The sequence below is a fragment of the Balaenoptera borealis genome (genome assembly GCF_965194805.1).
Source record: "Balaenoptera borealis genome assembly, chromosome: 1".
NCBI lineage: Eukaryota > Metazoa > Chordata > Mammalia > Artiodactyla > Balaenopteridae > Balaenoptera > Balaenoptera borealis.
In genome coordinates this window covers 48,159,946-48,183,006 of record NC_138860.1, presented here as the reverse complement: position 1 = coordinate 48,183,006, position 23,061 = coordinate 48,159,946, and the positions used below count along the sequence as shown (strand labels likewise).

The 23,061-nt window shown below is 37.1% G+C and overlaps 1 protein-coding gene across 3 annotated transcripts in view; it reads left to right on the top strand.

The window, feature by feature from the left end:
• Positions 1-23,061, top strand: part of DHX9 (DExH-box helicase 9) — a 66,829-nt gene that overhangs the window by 2,763 nt on the left and 41,005 nt on the right. For all 3 annotated transcript variants that reach the window (XM_082401218.1, XM_082401220.1, XM_082401219.1), the window contains exons 2-4: positions 325-457; positions 1,765-1,905; positions 21,592-21,703. In XM_082401218.1, coding sequence (XP_082257344.1) covers positions 347-457; positions 1,765-1,905; positions 21,592-21,703 — 364 coding nt within the window. In that variant the 5' untranslated portion in view covers positions 325-346. The remainder of the gene's footprint in view (positions 1-324; positions 458-1,764; positions 1,906-21,591; positions 21,704-23,061) is intronic.

Sequence of the window (23,061 nt, the reverse complement as noted above, 5' to 3'; positions counted from 1 at the left end):
ACGTTACATAAAATGTCTTTCAAGAAAAGATAAAAACCGCTTGTAGTTACCTGAAGATAACGCTTGGGGGGATATGTCTTTTCCAGTCTTGATTTACCTATGCGTACTTTTTGTGTAGTTCAGATCATACTTTAGTATCCTGCTTTTTCTTATAACATGTCATAGACTTTCCAATTATGTCATTAAAATTTCTTCATAGGCAGTGTTAATAGCAGCATGATAGAATATCCTGTACTTAACCTAGATTTTCAGTAAATTCCAGGTTGGTAATTTCCAGTGTTTGTTCTTATAAATAATGCTGTTTTTAACTAACTTGTTTCTTAGGTCTGAAGAAGACACTTGAATCATGGGTGACGTTAAAAATTTTCTGTATGCCTGGTGTGGCAAAAGGAAGATGACCCCAACCTATGAAATTAGAGCAGTGGGGAACAAAAACAGGCAGAAATTCATGTGTGAGGTACTAAAAAAATACAGTTTACATTTATGTGACTTTTGAGGCTTATTTTATTATTAAAAGAACAATGTTTTCTGTTTGAAAATGTTAATGTGTTGTACGTTGAGGAATCTTCTTTACTGTGACTTGCCTGTTACGTCTGCTTCATTATGAATCATTTTCAAGTGAGCATTACTGTTTTTTGGGTTTTTTGTGGCTGCACCATGCAGTTTGTGGGATCTTAGTTCCCCGACCAGGGATTAAACCTGGGCCCCTGGCAGTGATAGTGCAGAGTCCTAACCACTGGACCTCCAGAGAATTCCCTGAGCATTACTTTTAAAACAATCTGATAGGTAAGTTATTCTAATTAGAACGTGAATCTTCCACAGCTTCCACAGTACCAGTAGTGCAGATCAGAAAAGTTGGACCAGCTGTTTGTAGTTTTACTAATTCCAGTAGAAAGTATATCAATTCTTTTTTTTTGAATTTTATTTTATTTATTTTTTTTATACAGCAGGTTCTTATTAGTTATCCATTTTATACACATCAGTGTATACATGTCAATCCCAATCTCCCAGTTCATCCCACCACCACCACGCCCCTCCCCACTTTCCCCCCTTGGTGTCCATACGTTTGTTCTCTACATCTGTCTCTGTTTCTGCCTGGCAAACCAGTTCATCTGTACCATTTTTCTAGGTTCTGCATATATGTGTTAATATGCGATATTTGTTTTTCTCTTTCTGACTTACTTCACTCTGTATGACAGTCTCTAGATCCATCCACGTCTCTACAAATGACCCAATTTCATTCCTTTTTATGGCTGAGTAATATTCCATTGTATATATGTACCACATCTTCTTTATCCATTCATCTGTCAGTGGGCATTTAGGTTGCTTCCATGGAAAGTAGATCAATTCTTGATTGCTTCAAGTCAGCGTACTTTAAAATAAATACAAATAGAGAGTTTGTTCTTGGGTCTTACAAAGTCAGATTTTAATGTGGAACATTCTGTTACATGAGACGAGATTGGGCACATTCAGGGTGGTAATGGCCATAGACTGGAACATTCTGTTACGTGAGAAGAGAATATCTGAGCCACATAAGTTAACATTCTTGTTTTTGCATTAGTTTATTACTAGACAACACGAATTAAGCTTTTTTTAATAAGACAACTGGTGAATTCTCTTAAGTGTGTTATTTTCAGTGTGTTCATAGAGTATATTTCCAACAGTTAACTGTAGTCTGTTAATGGACTAGTGAATTATGAATTTTTTAAAGACCAGAATTATGCAGGTCAGTCTCTCAAGGTATTTTATTCTTGACTGTTAAAGGTTCGAGTGGAAGGATATAATTACACTGGCATGGGTAATTCCACCAATAAAAAGGATGCACAGAGCAATGCTGCCAGAGACTTTGTTAACTATTTGGTTCGAATAAATGAAGTGAAGAGTGAAGAAGTTCCAGCTATTGGGGTAAGTATGGCCAAGCACTTGAGACATATGTTATAAGGTTATGCTAATCCAGTATGTATGGAGGCCCAGGGTGATAAATTTTTCAATGTTGTTTTCAAATAGTATATTAATGTGTTCCAGAGTGAACCTTGGCATTTTGTTTTCTCAGAGAACTAGGATGATTTCCTGAAGATTTGGATTTTATTCTCATTATGTACCTGACTTGTGGGCTTGGGAGATCCCTTTAATCTGTATGTCTTAAGGTTTTATATATTTCATTCATTCAAAACTGATTTTTCAGAGCCTGTTGTATTCTGTGCACTCACAAAGACAACATTTTAAACAGAATATAAAAATCAGTAACTTTTTTTTTAATATTTATTAATTGGCTGTGCGGGTCTTAGTTGCAGCATGTGGGATCTTTAGTTGCAACATGCAAGATCCTTAGTTGGGCATGCGGGATCTAGTTCCCTGACTCGGCATCAAACCCGGGCCCCCTGCATTGGGATCTTGGAGTCTTAACCACTGGACCACCAGGGAAGTCCCAAAGTCAGTAACATTTTAAGATACGTTTCCTCCCATTGACATTCCCTTAGATAGTAGAGACAAAGTAGTATTTGGTGCAATGGAATATCATTCTTGTGTTTTTGATACCATGATCATTTTAATTATATTGGGAGTATGCAGCAAAAACCCCTTTCTAGTACTGTTTTTAAGAAATAAACTTTGGGGCTTCCCTGTTGGCACAGTGGTTGAGAATCTGCCTGCCAATGCAGGGGACAGGGGTTCGAGCCCTGGTCTGGGAAGATCCCACATGCCATGGAGCAATTAGGCCCGTGAGCCACACCTACTGAGCCTGCGTGTCTGGAGCCTGTGCTCCGCAACGGGAGAGGCCGCGATAGTGAGAGGCCCGCGCACCGCGATGAAGAGTGGCCCCCGCTTGCCACAACTAGAGAAAGCCCTTGCACAGAAACGAAGACCCAACACAGCCAAAAATATAAATAAATAAATAAATAAATAAAATTTTAAAAAATAAATAAATAAACTTTGTCATTTAATTAAAAAATGAAAACTTGAATTTTCACAAAAATTCAGGTACTGTTGATATTATAAAAAGATTCACATTATGATTTAAGTAGATGCCTTAGGTTGTACATGAAAGATCCAGTTTTTATAAAACCTTTAGGAATAATCTATCAATTTTAACACTTTTCACTGAGTTTTTGTATTCTGAGTTGCTTATAAAGGTAAAAATACATGGTGTTTTTCCTTCCATTGCTTTTACCCAGAAATTGAGTCTTACTTTCTAGTCTACTATACCACTAGATAATTACAGGATTTTTAATTAGATTGGTTGAGCCATCTATAAAATGAAGGGGTTGGACAAGATGACCTTGAAGACTCTTTCTGGCTATGAAAAGAATGTTGCAAATATCTTTCAAATGTTGGAAGCTATTGGCCTTTGCTTCATCTGTTATGACCTAATTCTGTTTTTTTTAGCCTCTTCCTCCGTCTTGTAGTGTAGGTCTGCCTGTGGCAAATTCTCTTTAATTCTTTTATGTAAAAGTATTTTTATTTTACCTTCTTTCTTGAATATTTTCACTGGATATACAATTCTGAGGTGCCAGTTTTCTTTTCTTTCAGCACTTTAAAGAAAACATTCTGTTGTTGTCTTACTTCCATTGTTGTCTGATGAGAAGTCAGCAGCAATCAAATCATTTCCCCCTATATGTAATGTTTTCTTTGGTTGCTTTCATTTTTTTATCTTTGGTTTGTAGCAGTTTCACTGTGATATAACTAGGCATGGTTTTCTTTGTACTTATCCTGCTTGGGGTTTGCTGAAATTCTTGAATCTGTAAATTTATGTCTTTCACCCAATTTGGGAAGTTTTTGGCTATTATTAAAAAAATTTTTTTTCTGCCTCATTTTTTTGTCTTCTTTTTCTGGGACTCTTACGTTAACGTGTATGTTAAACTTTCAATATTATCCCAAAGGTCCTGGAGGCTCTCTTCTTTTTCTCCTCCTTTCTCTCTACTCTTCAGATTAGATGATTTCATATATATGTATGTTCAATATATGTTGAAGATAATCAGTGTATTCAGGTTCACTGATTGCTTTCTCAGTTCCATTTTGCTGTTAAGTCCATCAGTGATTTTTTTTTTTCAGATATTTTTTTCATTTCTAGAATTATCACTTTTTTTTTTTTAACAGATTTCATTTTTCTGGTAGCATTTCTTACCTTTCCATTCATTATAACCATATGTTCGTAATATGACTGTGAATTTCCTTTATGTCATTGACCATAGTTTTAATAGCTGCTTTAAAATCCTTGACTGCTAATTCTAACATCGGGCCATCTCAGGTTTGGGCTCTGTTGATTGTGCTTTCTCTTGAGATTTCTCCTCTTTGTGTGTCAGGTAATTTTGGATTATATCCTGGGCATTGTGAATATTATGCTGTGGAGACTCTAAATAATGTTATTCCTCCAAAGAGTATTTATTTTGTTATTGTGTTGTTAAGCAATTAATTTAGTTGGACTCAAACTGCAAACACTGTCTTTTGAGTGATAGCTCAAATCTCACTTCAGTTTTCTGATCCTACGCTAGGAGGCTTGGAGTCTTTCCTGTATATATGTAGTTCATGGGTTAGCCAGAGATTTGGGGAGAGTTTATACACAGAATTTGAGATTCCTCCTTTCCTTTCCAGGATTCCTTTCCCACTTTTTAGCAGCTTTGGTTTCCCCAAATTCTTATCCTCTGATATGTCAGGCCAGGAAGACTGGGTTTTCTATTGAGTTTTAGCTGCCTCACATGGTCTTCCCTAGAGCTAAAAGGCATAATAAACAGGAATTATACCCTTGCTATTTCTTGCTTTCTCCTTTCAAGATCCTTCCAGAATCTGCCAGCTTTTGTTTACTTTTTAGTGCCTGTGTATAGTTGAGGGGGTTTTAGGGGTGTTTTAGTTCTTGTTTTTATTTTCCTAGAGCTCATGTTATCTGCAGGAGTCAGTCTAGTAGGAGCTTACTTGGTCATACCATAAACAATATCCTACTTTCAGTTTTTTCTTGTTAGCATTTTGGCACATTCAGATTTTTCCCATTAAATGCTCTGAATATGCATTTTCTGCTTTCTCCCTCACTTCTTCCAACTACACTGGCCTTCTTGCAGTTCCTCAAATATGCCGGCATCTTTTCCACCTCAAGACTTTTGTACTTAACTATTCTTTCTGCCTGTAGTGTTCTTCCCCAGCCATCCTGTTTAAAATTGCAAATCTGCTGTTACCCTGGTAATTCTTATTTCCTTTCACTGTTGCATTTTTCTTCATAGCACTTACTAACTTCTAGCCCGCTGCTTCTCAACTGGAAGTCATCTTGTCCCTCAGGGATGTTTGGCAGTTTGTGGAGACATTTTTGTTGTTACAACTGGAAGGGAGTGGTGGTGACACTGACATCTAGTAGGTAGAGGCCAGGGGCGCTGCCAAATATCCTACAATGCACAGGAGAGCATCCTACAACAAAGAATTATCCAGCCCAAAATGTCAGTTATACTGAGATTGAAAAACCCGCTTCTAACCTAATTTTTTCCCCTAGATCCTCATATTAGAATTAAATTCATGAGAGCAGAGGATTTTTTTGTCTGTTTTTAGTTCATTGCTGTGTCTCTAGCATCTAGAATAGTTCCTGGCCCATACAGCAGGCATTTAATATTTTTTGGTTAGATGAATGAATGAATGATAAATGGATGAATTTGGAAAAATATTATATCACAAGCCAGTCTTTACTTTTAGATACCATCTTTATTTCACCTCCCCATCCCTGCCAAACCCTGTTTGTGTCACTTCACTTGCCTTTTCACTCAACAGAATGCACTTGCCAAAAATGACCTGTTTCTAAATGCAAAGGATACTTAAATTTTTTATTGCGGAAAATGTCAAATGTGTATCAAAGCAAGTATAGGAATGATATGAACCCCTATGTTCCCATAATCCAGTTGTAACACTTTTCAGCATGGCCAATCATGATTCAGCTCTATAATTTCTATCTATATTCTTCCTTCTGGATTATTTTGTAGCAAATCCCAAACATCCTGTCATTCATCTGTTACTGTTTCAGTTTGTATCCCTAAAAGATAATCCTTTAAAAAACATAGCAATTCCATTATCAAACCTAAAAAAAAAATTGAAGAATAGTTTCTTAATATTCCCAAGTACCCTCAGTATTCAGATTTTCCTGATTGTTTCATAAATCCATTTTTAATAGGTTATTTAAATCATGCTCCAAATGATGTCCATATACTACAATTGATTGATATCTAGTCTTTTAATCATTAGATTCTCTCTCCCTCTTCCTTTGTCTCTAATTTTTCTTTGGAATTTGTTTATTGAAGAAAGCATGTTATTTATTCTTTAGTTTCCCACAGTTTAGATTTTGCAGCTATATCCCTCTGGTATCATAAAACATGTTTCTCTGTTCCTCTATTTCCCATATTTGGTAGTTAGATTAGAGACTTGATCAGATTCAGATTTGATTGGGGTAGAGGGGCAGGAGCAAGAAATTTCCAAAGATGATGGTCTGTACTTCCATCAGGAGGAGGTGCATGATGTGATGTTAGCAGCCATTGATATCACCGTGTAGATTTATTTCATTACCACATTCCTTTGATTTTTAGCTGGAATACTTTTATAACAAGAAACTGCCTTAAAAAAACAAAAACAGAACCTCTCCTTATCAATAATTTAGTCACTCTGAGGTATAATTTATACAGAAAAAGCAAGATAAATGTTATGATTCTTTCCCCTTAACAATTAAAAGAAATAAGTTTGTCCCTAGCATCTTCCAAAGGTTACCAGCTAGGTTTTTTCCCAAAATTATTATGAACTCATTGGTTCAAATATATAACATATTTTAATCCATTATTTTTATTGTTGATGTTTATTTTAAGTTGTCCCATTTTGGACCAGTAGGACCCTCTTCACATTGATTTCTAAGTTCATTTAACCTTACCCCTTAGTCTTTGATTACTTTCATGCTTTGTGGCATGCCATATGTTTGGCTCAACTTGAATTTTCCTATCTCAGATCTGGAATCAGCCATTTCTTAAGATCCCTGGTTCTTTTCACTGGGGGTTGATTTCTAGAGGCCACAAACTGAGTGCCAGAAGTTACTGCTAAATTGGTCATTGTTTTAGCTTTTTCAGTGTACACAGCTTGGGAAAAATTTTTCCAAGACAAGATATGTTTTGAGTTCCACCTGATGCTTCCAGTTTAAATTCAGAATTGCAGGGCTTTTGCTTAACTTTAGTGTAGATCTGTATGTCCATTTTCCCCCAATCCAAAAACCATGGTTCCTTGCAGTGCCCCAACATAATTACTCTGTTGCTTTATTCAATAATACATGTACAACAGTCTCACACTATAAATTCCACTGCTACCACCAATAATACGATTACTGAAAAGTTTAACATTTTTTGCAATTCTTTTCATATTTAGGGTGTATCCTACTATAGACATACAAATTACTGCACTTTAAAGTTTGAAATAATTCCTGTTTGTGATCATACTGTCATCTCTATACTCAGGTTCATCTGTTTCATTTTGCTTTTGATTTTTAGGGATCACCTTTTTAAAATTGGAGAACCAAATTAAATAGTTACATAGTTTTGATGTTAAATTAACAAAAGAAGTATATTTAGAAAAGTCTGGCTTCTGTTCCTGCCTCCTCCATCCTTTTTCCTGTCTTCCAGTTTTTTGTTTTTGTTATATAGTTTTTGGTCAACTTTTTTCTAACTATAAGCAAAGAAAAAAATGTATATATATTAATATTCCTTACCGCAACTCTTTATTAAATTAACACTATTTTATTGTGTACACTTTTCTTTTTCTTTACCTACGTGTTTTTCACTTCCATAGTACCATAGTTTATTCAACTAGCCTCTATTGATGGAATTTTGTACTATCTTTTTACTGTTACTTATAATGCTGACATGAATAGCCTATGTATTATGCATATGTATGCATATGAATTTTTGTAGTTTTGCTAATCTGTCTGTGGGAGAGATTCCTTGAAATGGAATTGCTGGGTCAAAGGATATATGCCCGTGTGATTTTGCAAGCTATTACAGTTTTCTCTCTCCATAGGATAGGAATTGTATTATTTTGCAATTTTCACCATTTCAGTCATTTCCAGTGGTTCTCAACAGGGGCAGCTGCCCCCCACCGGGGTGGGGTGTCATTGGCAATATATAGATAACATTTTTGACCAAGGGGGCGGGGGTAGGCTGCTACTGGCATCTAATGGGTAGAGGCCAGGGACAGTCCCCCACAACAAAGAATTAACTATCCAAAATGTCAGTAGTGTCAGGGTAGAGAAACCTCAGTCTACCGCCTCACCACTGCTCTATTTTTGTCAGTCTGTGGTAGATATCTCAGTATACGTTTAATTTGCCTTCCTTTTATTTTTAGTGAAGTTGAAGATCTTTTGGCATTTAAGGGCCATTTGCATTTCTTTTTTTTTTTTAATTAATTTATTTATTTATGTATTTATGGCTGTGTTGGGTCTTCGTTTCTGTGCGAGGGCTTTCTCCAGTTGTGGCGAGCGGGGGCCACTCTTCATCGCGGTGCGCGGGTCTCTCACCGTCGCGGCCTCTCCCATTGTAGAGCACAGGCTCCAGACGCGCGGGCTCAGCAGTCGTGGCTCACGGGCCTAGTTGCTCCGCGGCATGTGGGATCCTCCCGGACCAGGGCTCGAACCCATGTCCCCTGCATTGGCAGGCAGACTCTCAACCACTGCGCCACCAGGGAAGCCCTGCATTTTTTTTCAATGAACTTGTTCATATATTTTACCCATTTTTCTGTTATTTTTTAAGTTATTTGCATATTAGCAATAGTAATCCTTTATCTGTGATATGTTACAAATATTTTTTTTTCCAGTTTGTCCTTTATATCTTTGATTTTGCGTGTGGTATTTTCTGCCATACCAAAAAAAATGTTCTTAATGTAAACTAATAATCCCCCACCCCTCCCTTTTTTTACCGAATCGGTGTTCAGCTTTATTGTTCACATCCTCCATCTCAACACACTCTTCCTTTGTCTTCTCTATTACGCAGTCTTCGTGATTTTCTTCCTGTCTCTCCAGCTGCTCCTTAATTTTGTGTTCTATCATTCCCTCACTTAGTAGGGTATGGTCCCATACCCTTAAGTGTTCCATACCATAGTTATCCCATCCTTTGTTCATACTACTCTGTAAGCTTTGCATTCTATCAGGTATTGGTACTTGAATCTTTTTTGTAATGAATGCATCAATCCTTAACTTTTACTTAGACTAAACCATAATTAATCTTTTGATATCACTTGACATGGAGCTGTATATTTCTTCATCTTGAACAAAACCTTTCACCTCAATAAATCAACTTTAAACAAACAAGCATTCCCCAAAAAAGTGACTGCAGTGAGAATTTATGAAACTTCCCTGTACAACTTGTCTCTTTTCCTGAACTTGAATTTTTAAATTATGTACAGTGAACAGTTTTTCTGGCCTTGCTTCCTTCTATTAGGTGAAAATCTTTTTGGTTTTTGATGGGGATTTTGTTTGATTTATTCTTAGGAACAATATGCCCTCTGAGATAATGAACCTATTTTGTCACCTGTGTTGGGTGGGGGGTTGGTCACATCAATCTGTAGGTGAGTCTATGTTGAATACTGTGTTGAATTCTTAATGTAATATTGCAAGATTATCAGAATGCTTGAACCATTGTACATTTCAATGTATCACCTATATCAACAGATTTAGTAGTTTTGGTAGTCTTTTTAAAAATTATTTAATTTAAGAGAAAAAATGATAGTGTTTTAATTCGTGTGTGTGTTTCTTTCGTTATTAATAAGTAGACCATTTGTTCTAAATGTTAATTATTTCTAACTTCTTTATTTGAATCGTCTATTTGTTTATCTATTGGTAGTTCATGTTTTACTATCAGTCCTAGAAGTAAAAAAATAACATTTTTTTACAGTGTTTAATACATGTTCATTGCAGAAATTTTAGAAAACATAAAGATTATAAAAAAGACAACATAAATAAACCATAGTATTGCCAGTGTCGCTAAAATCTATGTATTTTTATTTAGATATTTAAATGTGTATTTTAACATGATAGAATACAAATTGCGTATACTATTTTATAACCTCGTTTTTTCGATTATCTTAATATAATAAACATTTTCTCGTGTCATTAAACCTTCCTTAGGGCAGAGCCAAGTTTATGCACGATGACACGCCTTTTAATACCCTTTTCTGCATCTTAATCTTAATTGATCAGTAAATGTAAAAGAAATCCTTCCTTAGTGCTGCTATAACAAAGTACCATAGACTGAGTGGCTTACTTATCACACTTAGGTAAGCTGGGAAGTGTTAAGATAAAGGTTCTGTCTGATTCAGTGTCTGGTGAAAGAGCTCTCTGCTTTGCTTTTTTTTTTTTTTTTTAATAAGGGCACTGTACCCTTTTAGGAAGGCTCCACTCTCATGGCCTTATCACCTCCCATAGGCCCCGACTCCTGGTAACTATCACATTGGAGGTTAGGATTTCAATATATGAATTTTGGGGAGACACAGGCGTTTAATCCATAATACTCCCCATCACTGGAAGGTAGGAAGTTGTCCCACTAAGAAAACCTCAATCTTGAAGAAATTTTTTCTTAAGTTGATGTAGATAGAGAGCGAGGTAGAATGGAATTGTGGCCCTGGAGTGGGCAAGGTGGTGGAAAGAGGAAAGACAAGTAAACATTGTGGCACCAGTGCTGCTCACTGGTTTTTTGCTGGGACCTGGCTATTAACGGTGTCCCAGGAGTAGGCTGTACTTTGCCTCAAGCCCTATGCTATCTGTATAAAGAAATCTTTCAGTCAAAAAGATTGAAAATAAAGACATAAATAAAGCTGTACCAGGCAAATGAAGTACAAAATAAAGTAGGAGTAGCAATATTAATATCAGAGCAAACTTTAAGGAAGGAAGCAGCAAAGGCAAAGAAACATCAATTCACAGTGTATCAGTCTGTCTAGCATTAGAAATACTAATGTATGTATTGGTAAAACCAAGATGGTAATGGGAGACAGTGGCAAAGGGACCAAAAAATTCCACACACTTGGAAATTTGAATTCTTAGTTCTAAGTGAAAATTTAAAATTACAATTACAGACTGTTTAGATAACATTGTCTATCAAAACCCTGGAGTGCCAGAGGAATATTCTATTCAAAGGAACGTCATCGAATGCTTTTATTTTTATACAAGGAATAGTTTTTTAAATGAATGGGCTAATAAGTTTCAATTCAGGAAGATACACCAGATAAAACAGGAAGAAATTAATAAAGGCAAAATCAGAAATTGCTGAATTAGAAAGGAAAAAAGTATCAATAAAAGTGATAAGTGGGGCTTCCCTGGTGGCGCAGTGGTTGAGAATCTGCCTGCCAATGCAGGGGACACGGGTTCGAGCCCTGGTCTGGGAAGATCCCACATGCCACGGAGCAGCTAGGCCCGTGAGCCACAACTGCTGAGCCTGTGCGTCTGGAGCTTGTGCTCCGCAACAAGAGAGGCCGCGACAGCGAAAGGCCCGCACACCGCGATGAAGAGTGTGGCCCCCGCTTGCCGCAACTAGAGAAGGCCCTCCCACAGAAACGAAGACCCAACACAGCCAAAAATATAAATAAATAAAATTTTTTTTAAAAAGACCTATGATTTTAAAAAAAAAGTGATAAGTAAAAATTTTTGATGTTCTTTGTAAAAGATAAATAGTCCATCCCAAGTCTAATTAAGAAAAAAGTAAATAGATTCACAGTCCTTTATCAAAAACTCACGTGGTTAGATGGGTTTGAGAATGCAGCATGTTTCGTATTTGAGAAAAGTAATTTCGTGCACATACCATATCTTATGACACCTCTAGCAGATCTGAGTCAGAACCCTGTAATCCGACTTTTTTACTATATCACATTGATGAGTCTAGAAGAAATATCTACTCAGTGATCAACTTAATAGAGGTTTTAAAAAACACATTTGACACAATTAAGTGCTTATTACCAATAAGGTACTTAGGAAATGGAGTAGAAAAATACTTCCTAGACATGCTAAAAGGTGTCATCTAAAAATAATAGTGAACACTGTACTAAAAACAAAGTGCTGCTCAAAGTGTTTGTTACAGTTTGTGAGGAGGTAAATACAGAAATGAGTAAGAATTTAGAAATACTTAATGATGTTTTGACAGTAAACTTGTATTTGTTGAATCTAATAATTAGAAAACTTGGGCTTGTGTTTTATGTTTTTCTATTTCATATTTCTAGGAATTTATATTTGGTATATTTTACGAAAATATTGTTCCCAGTGGATTAGGGGAAAAAACTCAAAGCCAGTTCTTCATCACGGATAGTTTGAGATGCCCTGCGCTAGGGGAACTTCTGTAAAGTTAAAACAAGACCAAGGTGTCCACTGTCACCACCATTACTCAGTGTAATGCAGTAAATAAAAAGGAATATGTAGAAAGAAATGAGGTGTAAGTATTATAAAGAATTTAATTGGACAAATGTCTTACATAGTAAAAATTATAAAGAACTTGTGCATATGTAGATTGTAGGACCTGTAAGAACAGTGCAATGGATTTTCACTGAAGGATAGCATCAAGAACTCTTTTAAGAGTCTGAGATTTTACCATACTTGCAAGCTAACAATTCAGACTGCCACAGTTTCATAGATACCGGCAGAAGATACATGACTTCTGAGTCGGAGACAAAGGATGTTGTTACTCATGGGATAGTAGGCACCATACTCTTCATGTTTGCCTCAGTTCCCCCTTGTCCCTGAACCCCTTGGGGGACGGTGTGGAGTAGGTCCAGGTGGATGCTGAGGACACAGTGGGTGTGTGTCACAGCTGAGGCACTTGAGCTTAGGAAAGCCCCCAGTGTTGGGGGGCTGCTGGCAAACCTGCCAGCTATCTTTATCATCCTTGTTAGGAAACAAACCTGCCTCCTACCCTGGAGGAAGATATTGTCTTCATCTTGCAAGTTTATTTGGTCTCCAAGCATCCTTGAAAAAATGTTTAAATAAAACTTGAAGAAGCATGAGATACCTGTGGGGAACCATCTCAGCAGATAGAAGAGTGATGAAATGTAGAGCCATGTATTTGGGCGGGCGTGTTGCTGGAAGTTGTCAGCCGGTGGGGGTGTTATTGTAAGACAGCAGCCAGCTCATTGTCAGGAAGTCCGTTCTCCCTGAGTAAGTTCTATAAATTTAACATAATATTTGGTAAATTAGAGGAAAAGGGTAATTAGGAAAAATTATTGCTGAAGAATTTGAAGAAGTTAAAAGTATTAGCCATTCCTACTATATTTTTTTTTCCCACACACACACACTGTATTTTATTTTTACAAGAGATAAATAGACTGACACCAAGCATTGTACATGGATGACCACAACAAAAGCAACAATGATTGCAATTACCAAACATGAAACACACTCATACTATGTCATAATATTGACATTCAGTCCAGTAATCCTCCACTGTAACAGCTCCTTTACTTTGCAGTGAAAATTGATTTGTATATTCTTTGCCTCTGAGTCCTTGTGGGATTTTTTTTTTTTTAAAATTCAGACAGAAAGTCACAAAAATTATACTCATCCTCATCAGTTCACTCAGTCCCATGTAATTAATTTTTTTTTTTCATCTTGATCTTTTGTTAGCACTTTTATGAGTTCATCAGTTTTTTCATTAGACTTCTGAAAATGCTTATTCATTCAGTTCAGCAGTACAGTCCGTTACCAGAAACCTGTACTTGTCAGAGTCTTTTCCATGAATTTCTTGAAGATGAAACCCTTTTATAGGAACATATTTGCAAAATCATCAGAGTACACCCAGAACTGTCTGTAAATGACAAAAGACTTAAAAATGACCACGGTTAAAGATTTGATGAAAGTTCATAATAATGCAGTTGACAAGAAAATTAGTTATTTCTGAGATATACATTTTAAAGTAATAACTAGGATTATTACTTATAACATTATACCAGAACATATAAGATTTTTAGAAATTTCATGTAATGTCTGAAACATTTATATTAACATATTTCCATACATATTTCCATACAAATACAAATATAAGATTTTTAGAAATTTCATGTAATGTCTGAAACATTTATATTAACATATTTCCATACATATTTCCATACAAATACAAATATAAGATTTTTAGAAATTTCATGTAATGTCTGAAACATTCATATTAACGTATTTCCATACAAATAACCCAATGAAAGTTTAGTATTAGTTGTTTTGTTTGTTTTTTTATACTGCAGGTTCTTATTAGGCATCAATTTTATACACATCAGTGTATACATGTCAATCCCAATCGCCCAATTCAGCACACCACCATCCCCACCCCACCGCAGTTTTCCCCCCTTGGTGTCCATATGTCCATTCTCTACATCTGTGTCTCAACTTCTGCCCTGCAAACTGGCTCATCTGTACCATTTCTCTAGGTTCCGCATACATGCATTAATATACGATATTTGTTTTTCTCTTTCTGACTTACTTCACTCTGTATGACAGTCTCTACATCCATCCACGTCTCAACAAATGACTCAATTTCGTTCCTTTTTATGGCTGAGTAATATTCCATTGTATATATGTACCACATCTTCTTTATCCATTCGTCTGTTGATGGGCATTTAGGTTGCTTCCATGACCTGGCTATTGTAAATAGTGCTGCAATGAACATTCGGGTGCATGTGTCTTTTTGAATTATGGTTTTCTCTGGGTATATGCCCAGTAGTGGGATTGCTGGGTCATATGGTAATTCTATTTTTAGTTTTTTAAGGAACCTCCATATTGTTCTCCATAGTGGCTGTATCAATTTACATTCCCACCAACAGTGCAAGAGGTTTCCCTTTTCACCACACCCTCTCCAGCATTTGTTGTTTGTAGATTTTCTGATGATGCCCATTCTAACAGGAGTGAGGTGATACCTCATTGTAGTTTTGATTTGCATTTCTCTAATAATTAGTGATGTTGAGCATCTTTTCATGTGCTTCGTGGCCGTCTGTATGTCTTCTTTGGAGAAATGTCTATTTAGGTCTTCTGCCCATTTTTGGATTGGGGTGTTTGTTTCTTTGATATTGAGCTGAATGAGCTGTTTATATATTTTGGAGATTAATCCTTTGTCCGTTGATTTATTTGCAAATATTTTCTCCCATTCTGAGGGTTGTCTTTTCGTCTTGTTTATGGTTTCCTTTGCTGTGCAAAAGCTTTGAAGTTTCATTAGGTCCCACTTGTTTATTTTTGTTTTTATTTCCATTACTCTAGGAGGTGGATCAAAAAAGATCTTGCTGTGATTTATGTCAAAGAGTGTTCTTCCTATGTTTTCCTCTAAGAGTTTTATAGTGTCCAGTCTTATATTTAGGTCTCAAATCCATTTTGAGTTTATTTTCGTGTATGGTGTTAGGGAGTATTCTAATTTCATTCTTTTACATGTAGCTGTCCAGTTTTCCCAGCACCACTTATTGAAGAGACTGTCTTTTCTCCATTGTATATCTTTGCCTCCTTTGTCATAGATTAGTTGACCATAGGTACGTGGGTTTATCTCTGGGCTTTCTATCTTGTTCCATTGATCTATGTTTCTGTTTCTGTGCCAGTACCATATTGTCTTGATTACTGTAGCTTTGTAGTATAGTCTGAAGTCAGGGAGTCTGATTCATCCAGCTCCATTTTTTTGCCTCAAGACTGCTTTGGCTATTCGGGGTCTTTTGTGTCTCCATACAAATTTTAAGATGATTTGTTCTAGCTCCGTAAAAAATGCCATTGGTAATTTGATAGGGATTGCATTGAATCTGTAGATTGCTTTGGGTAGTATACTCATTTTCACAATGTTGATTCTTCCAATCCAAGAACATGGTATATCTCTCCATCTGTTGGTATCATCTTTAATTTCTTTCATCAGTGTCTTATAGTTTTCTGCATACAGGTCTTTTGTCTCCCTAGGTAGGTTTATTCCTAGGTATTTTATTCTTTTTGTTGCAATGGTAAATGGGAGTGTTTCCATAATTTCTCTTTCAGATTTTTCATCATTAGGGTATGGTAATGCAAGAGATTTCTGTGCATTAATTTTGTATCCTGCAACTTTACCATATTCATTAATTAGCTCTAGCAGTTTTCTGGTGGCAGTTTTAGGATTCTCTATGTATAGTATCATGTCGTCCGCAAACAGTGACAGTTTTACTTCTTCTTTTCCAATTTGTATTCCTTTTATTTCTTTTTCTTCTCTGATTGCCGTGGCTAGGACTTCCAAAACTATGTTGAATAATAGTGGTGAGAGTGGACATCTTTGTCTCGTTCCTGATCTTAGAGGAAATGCTACCAGTTTTTCACCATTGAGAATGATGTTTGCTGTGGGTTTGTCATATATGGCCTTTATTATGTTGAGGTAGGTTCCCTCTGTGCCCACTTTCTGGAGAGTTTTTATCAGAAATGGGTGTTGAATTTTGTCAAAAGCTTTTTCTACATCTATTGAGATGATCATATGGTTTTTATTCTTCAATTTGTTAATATGGTGTATCACATTGATTGATTTGCGTATATTGAAGAATCCTTGCATCCCTGGGATAAATCCCACTTGATCGTGGTGTATGATCCTTTTAATGTGTTGTTGGATTCTGTTTGCTAGTATTTTGTTGAGGATTTTTGCATCTATATTCATCAGTGATATTGGTCTGTAATTTTCTTTTTTTGTAGTGTCTTTGTCTGGTTTTGGTATCAGGGTGATGGTGGCCTCATAGAATGAGTTTGGGAGTGTTCCTTCCTCTGCAATTTTTTGGAAGAGTTTGAGAAGGATGGGTGTTAGCTCTTCTCTAAATGTTTGATAGAATTCACCTGTGAAGCCATCTGGTCCTGGACTTTTGTTTGTTGGAAGATTTTTAATCACAGTTTCAATTTCATTACTTGTGATTGGTCTGTTCATATTTTCGGTTTCTTCCTGGTTCAGTCTTGGAAGGTTATACCTTTCTAAGAATTTGTCCATTTCTTCCAGGTTGTCCATTTTATTGGCATAAAGTTGCTTGTAGTAGTCTCTTAGGATGCTTTGTATTTCTGCGGTGTCTGTTGTAACTTCTCCTTTTTCATTTCTGATTTTATTGATTTGAGTCCTCTCCCTCTTTTTCTTGATGAGTCTGGCTAATGGCTTATCAATTTTGTTTATCTTCTCAAAGAACCAACTTTTAGTTTTATTGATCTTTGCTATTGTTTTCTTTGTTTCTATTTCATTTATTTCTGCTCTGATCTTTATGATTTCTTTCCTTCTGCTAACTTTGGGTTTTGTTCTTCTTTCTCTAGTTTCTTTAGGTGTAAGTTTAGATTGTTTACTTGAGATTTTTCTTGTTTCTTTAGGTAGGCTTGTATAGCTATAAACTTCCCTCTTAGAACTGCTTTTGCTGCATCCCATAGGTTTTGGGTCGTCGTGTTTTCATTGTCATTTGTCTCTAGGTATTTTTTGATTTCCTCTTTGATTTCTTCAGTGATCTCTTGGTTATTTAGTAACATATTGTTTAGCCTCCATGTGTTTGTCTTTTTTACGTTTTTTTCCCTGTAATTCATTTCTAATCTCATAGTGTTGTGGTCCGAAAAGATGCTTGATATGATTTCAATTTTCTTAAATTTACTGAGGCTTGATTTGTGACCCAAGATGTGATCTATCCTGGAGAATGTTCCGTGCGCACTGGAGAAGAACGTGTAATCTGCTGTTTTTGGATGGAATGTCCTATATATATCAATTAAATCTATCTGGTCTGTTGTGTCATTTAAAGCTTCTGTTTCCTTATTTATTTTCATTTTGGATGATCTGTCCATTGGTGTAAGTGAGGTGTTAAAGTCCCCCACTATTATTGTGTTACTGTCAATTTCCTCTTTTATAGCTGTTAGCAGTTGCCTTATGTATTGAGGTGCTCCTATGTTGGGTGCATATATATTTATAATTGTTATATCTTCTTCTTGGATTGATCCCTGGATCATTATGTAGTGTCCTTCCTTGTCTCTTGTAACATTCTTTATTTTAAAGTCTATTTTATCTGATATGAGTATAGCTACTCCAGCTTTCTTTTGATTTCCATTTGCATGGAATATCTTTTTCCATCCCCTCACTTTCAGTCTGTATGTGTCCCTAGGTCTAAAGTGGGTCTCTTGTAGACGGCATATATATGGGTCTTGTTTTTGTATCCATTCAGCCAGTCTATGTCTTTTGGTTGGGGCATTTAATCCATTCACGTTTAAGGTAATTATCGATATGTATGTTCCTATGACCATTTTCTTAATTGTTTTGGGTTTGTTTTTGTAGGTCCTTTTCTTCTCTTGTGTTTCCCACTTAGAGAAGTTCCTTTAGCATTTGTTGTAGAGCTGGTTTGGTGGTGCTGAATTCTCTTAGCTTTTGCTTGTCTGTAAAGCTTTTGATTTCTCCATCAAATCTAAATGAGATCCTTGCCGGGTAGAGTAATCTTGGTTGTAGGTTCTTCCCTTTCATCACTTTAAGTATATCATGCCACTCCCTTCTGGCTTGCAGAGTTTCTGCTGAGAAATCAGCTGTTAACCTTATGGGAGTTCCCTTGTATGTTATTTGTCGTTTTTCCCTTGCTGCTTTCAATAATTTTTCTTTGTCTTTAATTTTTGCCACTTTGATTACTATGTGTCTCGGCGTGTTTCTCCTTGGGTTTATTCTGTATGGGACTCTCTGCGCTTCCTGGACTTGGGTGGCTATTTCCTTTCCCATGTTAGGGAAGTTTTCGACTATAATCTCTTCAAATATTTTCTCTGGTCCTTTCTCTCTCTCTTCTCCTTCTGGGACCCCTATAATGCGAATGTTGTTGCGTTTAATGTTGTCCCAGAGGTCTCTTAGGCTGTCTTCATTTCTTTTCATTCTTTTTTCTTTAGTCTGTTCCGCAGCAGTGAATTCCATCATTCTGTCTTCCAGGTCACTTATCCGTTCTTCTGCCTCAGTTATTCTGCTATTGATTCCTTCTAGTGTAGTTTTCATTTCAGTTATTGTATTGTTCATCTCTGTTTGTTTGTTCTTTAATTCTTCTAGGTCTTTGTTAATCATTTCTTGCATCTTCTCGATCTTTGCCTCCATTCTTATTCCAAGGTCCTGGATCATCTTCACTATCATATTCTGAATTCTTTTTCTGGAAGGTTGCCTATCTCCACTTCATTTAGTTGTTTTTCTGGGGTTTTTTCTTGTTCCTTCATCTGGTACATAGCCCTCTGCCTTTTCATCTTGTCTATCTTTCTGTAACTGTGGTTTTTGGTCCACAGGCTGCAGGATTATAGTTTTTCTTGCTTCTGTTGTCTGCCCTCTGGTGGTTGAGGCTATCTAAGAGGCTTGATGGGAGGCTCTGGTGGTGGGTAGAGCTGACTGTTGCTGTGGCGGTCAGAGCTCAGTAAAACCTTAATCCACTTGACTGTTGATGGGTGGGGCTGGGTTCCCTCCCTGTTGCTGTGGCGTCAGAGCTCAGTAAAACCTTAATCCACTTGACTGTTGATGGGTGGGGCTGGGTTCCCTCCCTGTTGGCTGTTTTGCCTGAGGCAACCCAGCACTGGAGCCTACCCGTGCTCTTTGGTGGGGTTAATGGCAGACTCTGGGAGGGCTCACGCCAAGGAGAACTTCCCAGAACCTCTGCTGCCAGTGTCCTTATCCCCACGGTGAAACAGAGCCACCACTCGCCTCTGCAGGAGACCCCCCAACACCAGCAGGTAGGTCTGGTTCAGTGTCCCCCAGGGTCACTGCTCCCTTCCCCTGGGTCCCGATGCACACATTACTTTGTGTGTGCCCTCCAAGAGTGGGGTCTCTGTTTCCCCCAGTCCTGTCAAAGTCCTGCAATCAATTCCCACTAGGCTTCAAAGTCTGATTCTCTAGGAATTCCTCTTCCCGTTGCCAGACCCCCAGGTTGGGAAGCCTGACGTGGGGCTCAGAACCTTTACTCCAGTGGGTGGACTTCTGTGGTATAAGTGTTCACCAGTCTGTGAGTCACCCACCCAGCAGTTATGGGGTTTGATTTTACTCTGATTGTGCCCCTCCTACCGTCTCACTGTGGCTTCTCCTCTGTCCTTGGACGTGGGGTATCCTCCTTGGTGAAGTCCAGGGTCTTCCTGTCAATGATTGTCCAGCAGCCAGTTGTGATTCTGGTGCTCTCGCAAGAGGGAGTGAGAGCACGTCCTTCTACTCCGCCATCTTGGTTAATCTCCCTACTATATATTAATAAAGATTTTTAATTATTTTTAATTTGCAGTAACTAAATTTGCATGATACTAGTTTCAAGATGGGGAGGGGTGGTATATGCATACATGTGCCTATGTGTGTATGCAAATAACATAGAACGGTCTCTGGATAGGAAAGGCCATTTTACTGAGGTGTCACAGCAGAAACTAGATTTGACTGCGGAAACAAAAACAAAATAACGTTAAGCAGCGTTTAACAAAGTTAAAAGGAAAAGGACAAATTATTTTGCAACTTGTATGACACAGTGAATAGCACTGAAATATTAAATTCTTAGAAATTAGTGGGAATGATGAATTATCCAGATAGAATAATGGGCAAAGAAAATGTAAATGAAAATAACCGGTCGCCATAACAACAAAACAAAACTAATACTGGTAAAGATGTAAGATGTATGCTGTAATTCCGAGGATTGGTGAGGCTGTGGGGAAGTAGGTTCTCATATAGAGTGCAAGCGTGGAAGTCAGCCTTTCTGTAGAGCGCTGTGGTGCTTTTTTAAATCTTGATGCCTTTTAACCCAGGAGTTCCCTTTCATGAATTTTTCCCAAAAGAAATAAGCCAAAGTACAAAGAGTTTATGGCAATGCTGTTTTATGATTTAAGATTGGCTACAATCTGAATGTCTGTTAACATGGAGACTGTGATCTCCCACAATCCCTATTTTTCATTTCTGGTAGTATTGTATTATGCTTGACATACTGTGTATTTATTTGTTGTTTATTTAGCTCTGTAAGAATACAGAATTAGAATATAGCTGTTTGAATATAGCTCTGTAACTACAGAACATCTGGTTGTTTCATTATTTTATCCTCAGTACCCATAACAATGTCTACCACGTAGACGTCTCTTTACAGATGCTTCTTGGAAGTTGAACATATTTATAAAGATATTAAGTGGAGGGACTTCCCTGGTGGTCCAGGGGTTAAGAATCTGCCTTCCAGTGCAGGGGATGCAGGTTCGATCCCTGGTCGGGGAACTAAGATCCCCCGTGCTGCGGGGCAGCTAAGCCCATGCACTCCACAACTACTGAGCCTGCACGCTCTAGAGCCCGAGCACCACAACTAGAGAACAGCCCATGTGCCGCAACTGAGACCTGACACAGCCAAATAAATAAATATTTTATTTTAAAAAAGATATTAAGTGGAAAAGGTAAATTAACTATACAGCATAAACTGATCCCGCTTTTTGTGGAAAAACCGTATTCATCTACATAATTATGTAATCTCCAGATGGAAAATTATGCATATTTTTACTGCCCTATCCTTTTCTGCCTGAAATGAGAGCGTAATAGTTTTATAATACTGAAAAAACAAAAATGTTAATATTATGAGGAGAGGAGGGGTGACACGTGGACCTCCTCTAAGAATAAAAGAATTTAATAGTCTCTGAAGGCAAAATTACTGACACTGCCTTGACTTTTCCTCTTGCAGGTAGCACCCCCTCGGCCCCCAATTACTGATGCACCTGACAGCACAGCAGATACTGGTGAAGGTCTACCAACAGCTGTGGGAGGACCTCTTCCACATCTGGCTCTCAAGACAGGTAAGGGACTTGAATGTGTGCACATGACTGAGAATAAGATACACGATCTTGCATGGTCATCATCTTTCCTTCTCACTTGGATAGATAGAAATAACTATAGTAAACTCATAATTTTCAGAGAACCCAAGAACTACATAAGCTTGCAAATACCACCAGATTATTTAATCTCTTTTATAAAGTGGTACAGCTCAATTCCTTGCTGTCATTAGCTTTTACTAGTTTTTGATCTCTGGATAGATTTTGCACAGGCTAGAACATTTGGTTAAAGGGGTCTTATTTACTGCCCTTTCTTGTTTCTAACTTATTTCTACCAAATATATTGTAGGCTTGTTTGTTTGCCTTATGGATCCCAGTCATTGCTGAATTCTATATATACCAAAACTTTATTAGTGTGTCCACTGCAGGGTAGATTAAGTGGAATATTTGTCAAATTACCTAAGTCTCAGATCCAGTGTTTATGAAACAAGAATTGCAGTAGTATTTACTTATAAGATTATTATGAAGAGTAAACATTTAAAAAGCATATAATAAACTTGGTAGAGTTTCAGTCAGTATTAACTATTTTTTTTTTTTTTTTTTTTTTTAAGATTTTTAGAAATTTCATGTAATGTCTGAAACATTTATATTAACATGTTTCCATACAAATAACCCAATGAAAGTTTAGTATTAGTTGTTTTGTTTGTTTTTTTATACTGCAGGTTCTTATTAGGCATCAGTTTTATACACATCAGTGTATACATGTCAATCCCAATCGCCCAATTCAGCACACCACCATCCCCACCCCACCGCAGTTTTCCCCCCTTGGTGTCCATATGTCCATTCTCTACATCTGTGTCTCAACTTCTGCCCTGCAAACTGGCTCATCTGTACCATTTTTCTAGGTTCCGCATACATGCATTAATATACGATATTTGTTTTTCTCTTTCTGACTTACTTCACTCTGTATGACAGTCTCTAGATCCATCCACGTCTCAACAAATGACTCAATTTCGTTCCTTTTTATGGCTGAGTAATATTCCATTGTATATATGTACCACAACTTCTTTATCCATTCGTCTGTTGATGGGCATTTAGGTTGCTTCCATGACCTGGCTATTGTAAATAGTGCTGCAATGAACATTCGGGTGCATGTGTCTTTTTGAATTACGGTTTTCTCTGGGTATATGCCCAGTAGTGGGATTGCTGGGTCATATGGTAATTCTATTTTTAGTTTTTTAAGGAACCTCCATATTGTTCTCCATAGTGGCTGTATCAATTTACATTCCCACCAACAGTGCAAGAGGGTTCCCTTTTCACCACACCCTCTCCAGCATTTGTTGTTTGTAGATTTTCTGATGATGCCCATTCTAACAGGAGTG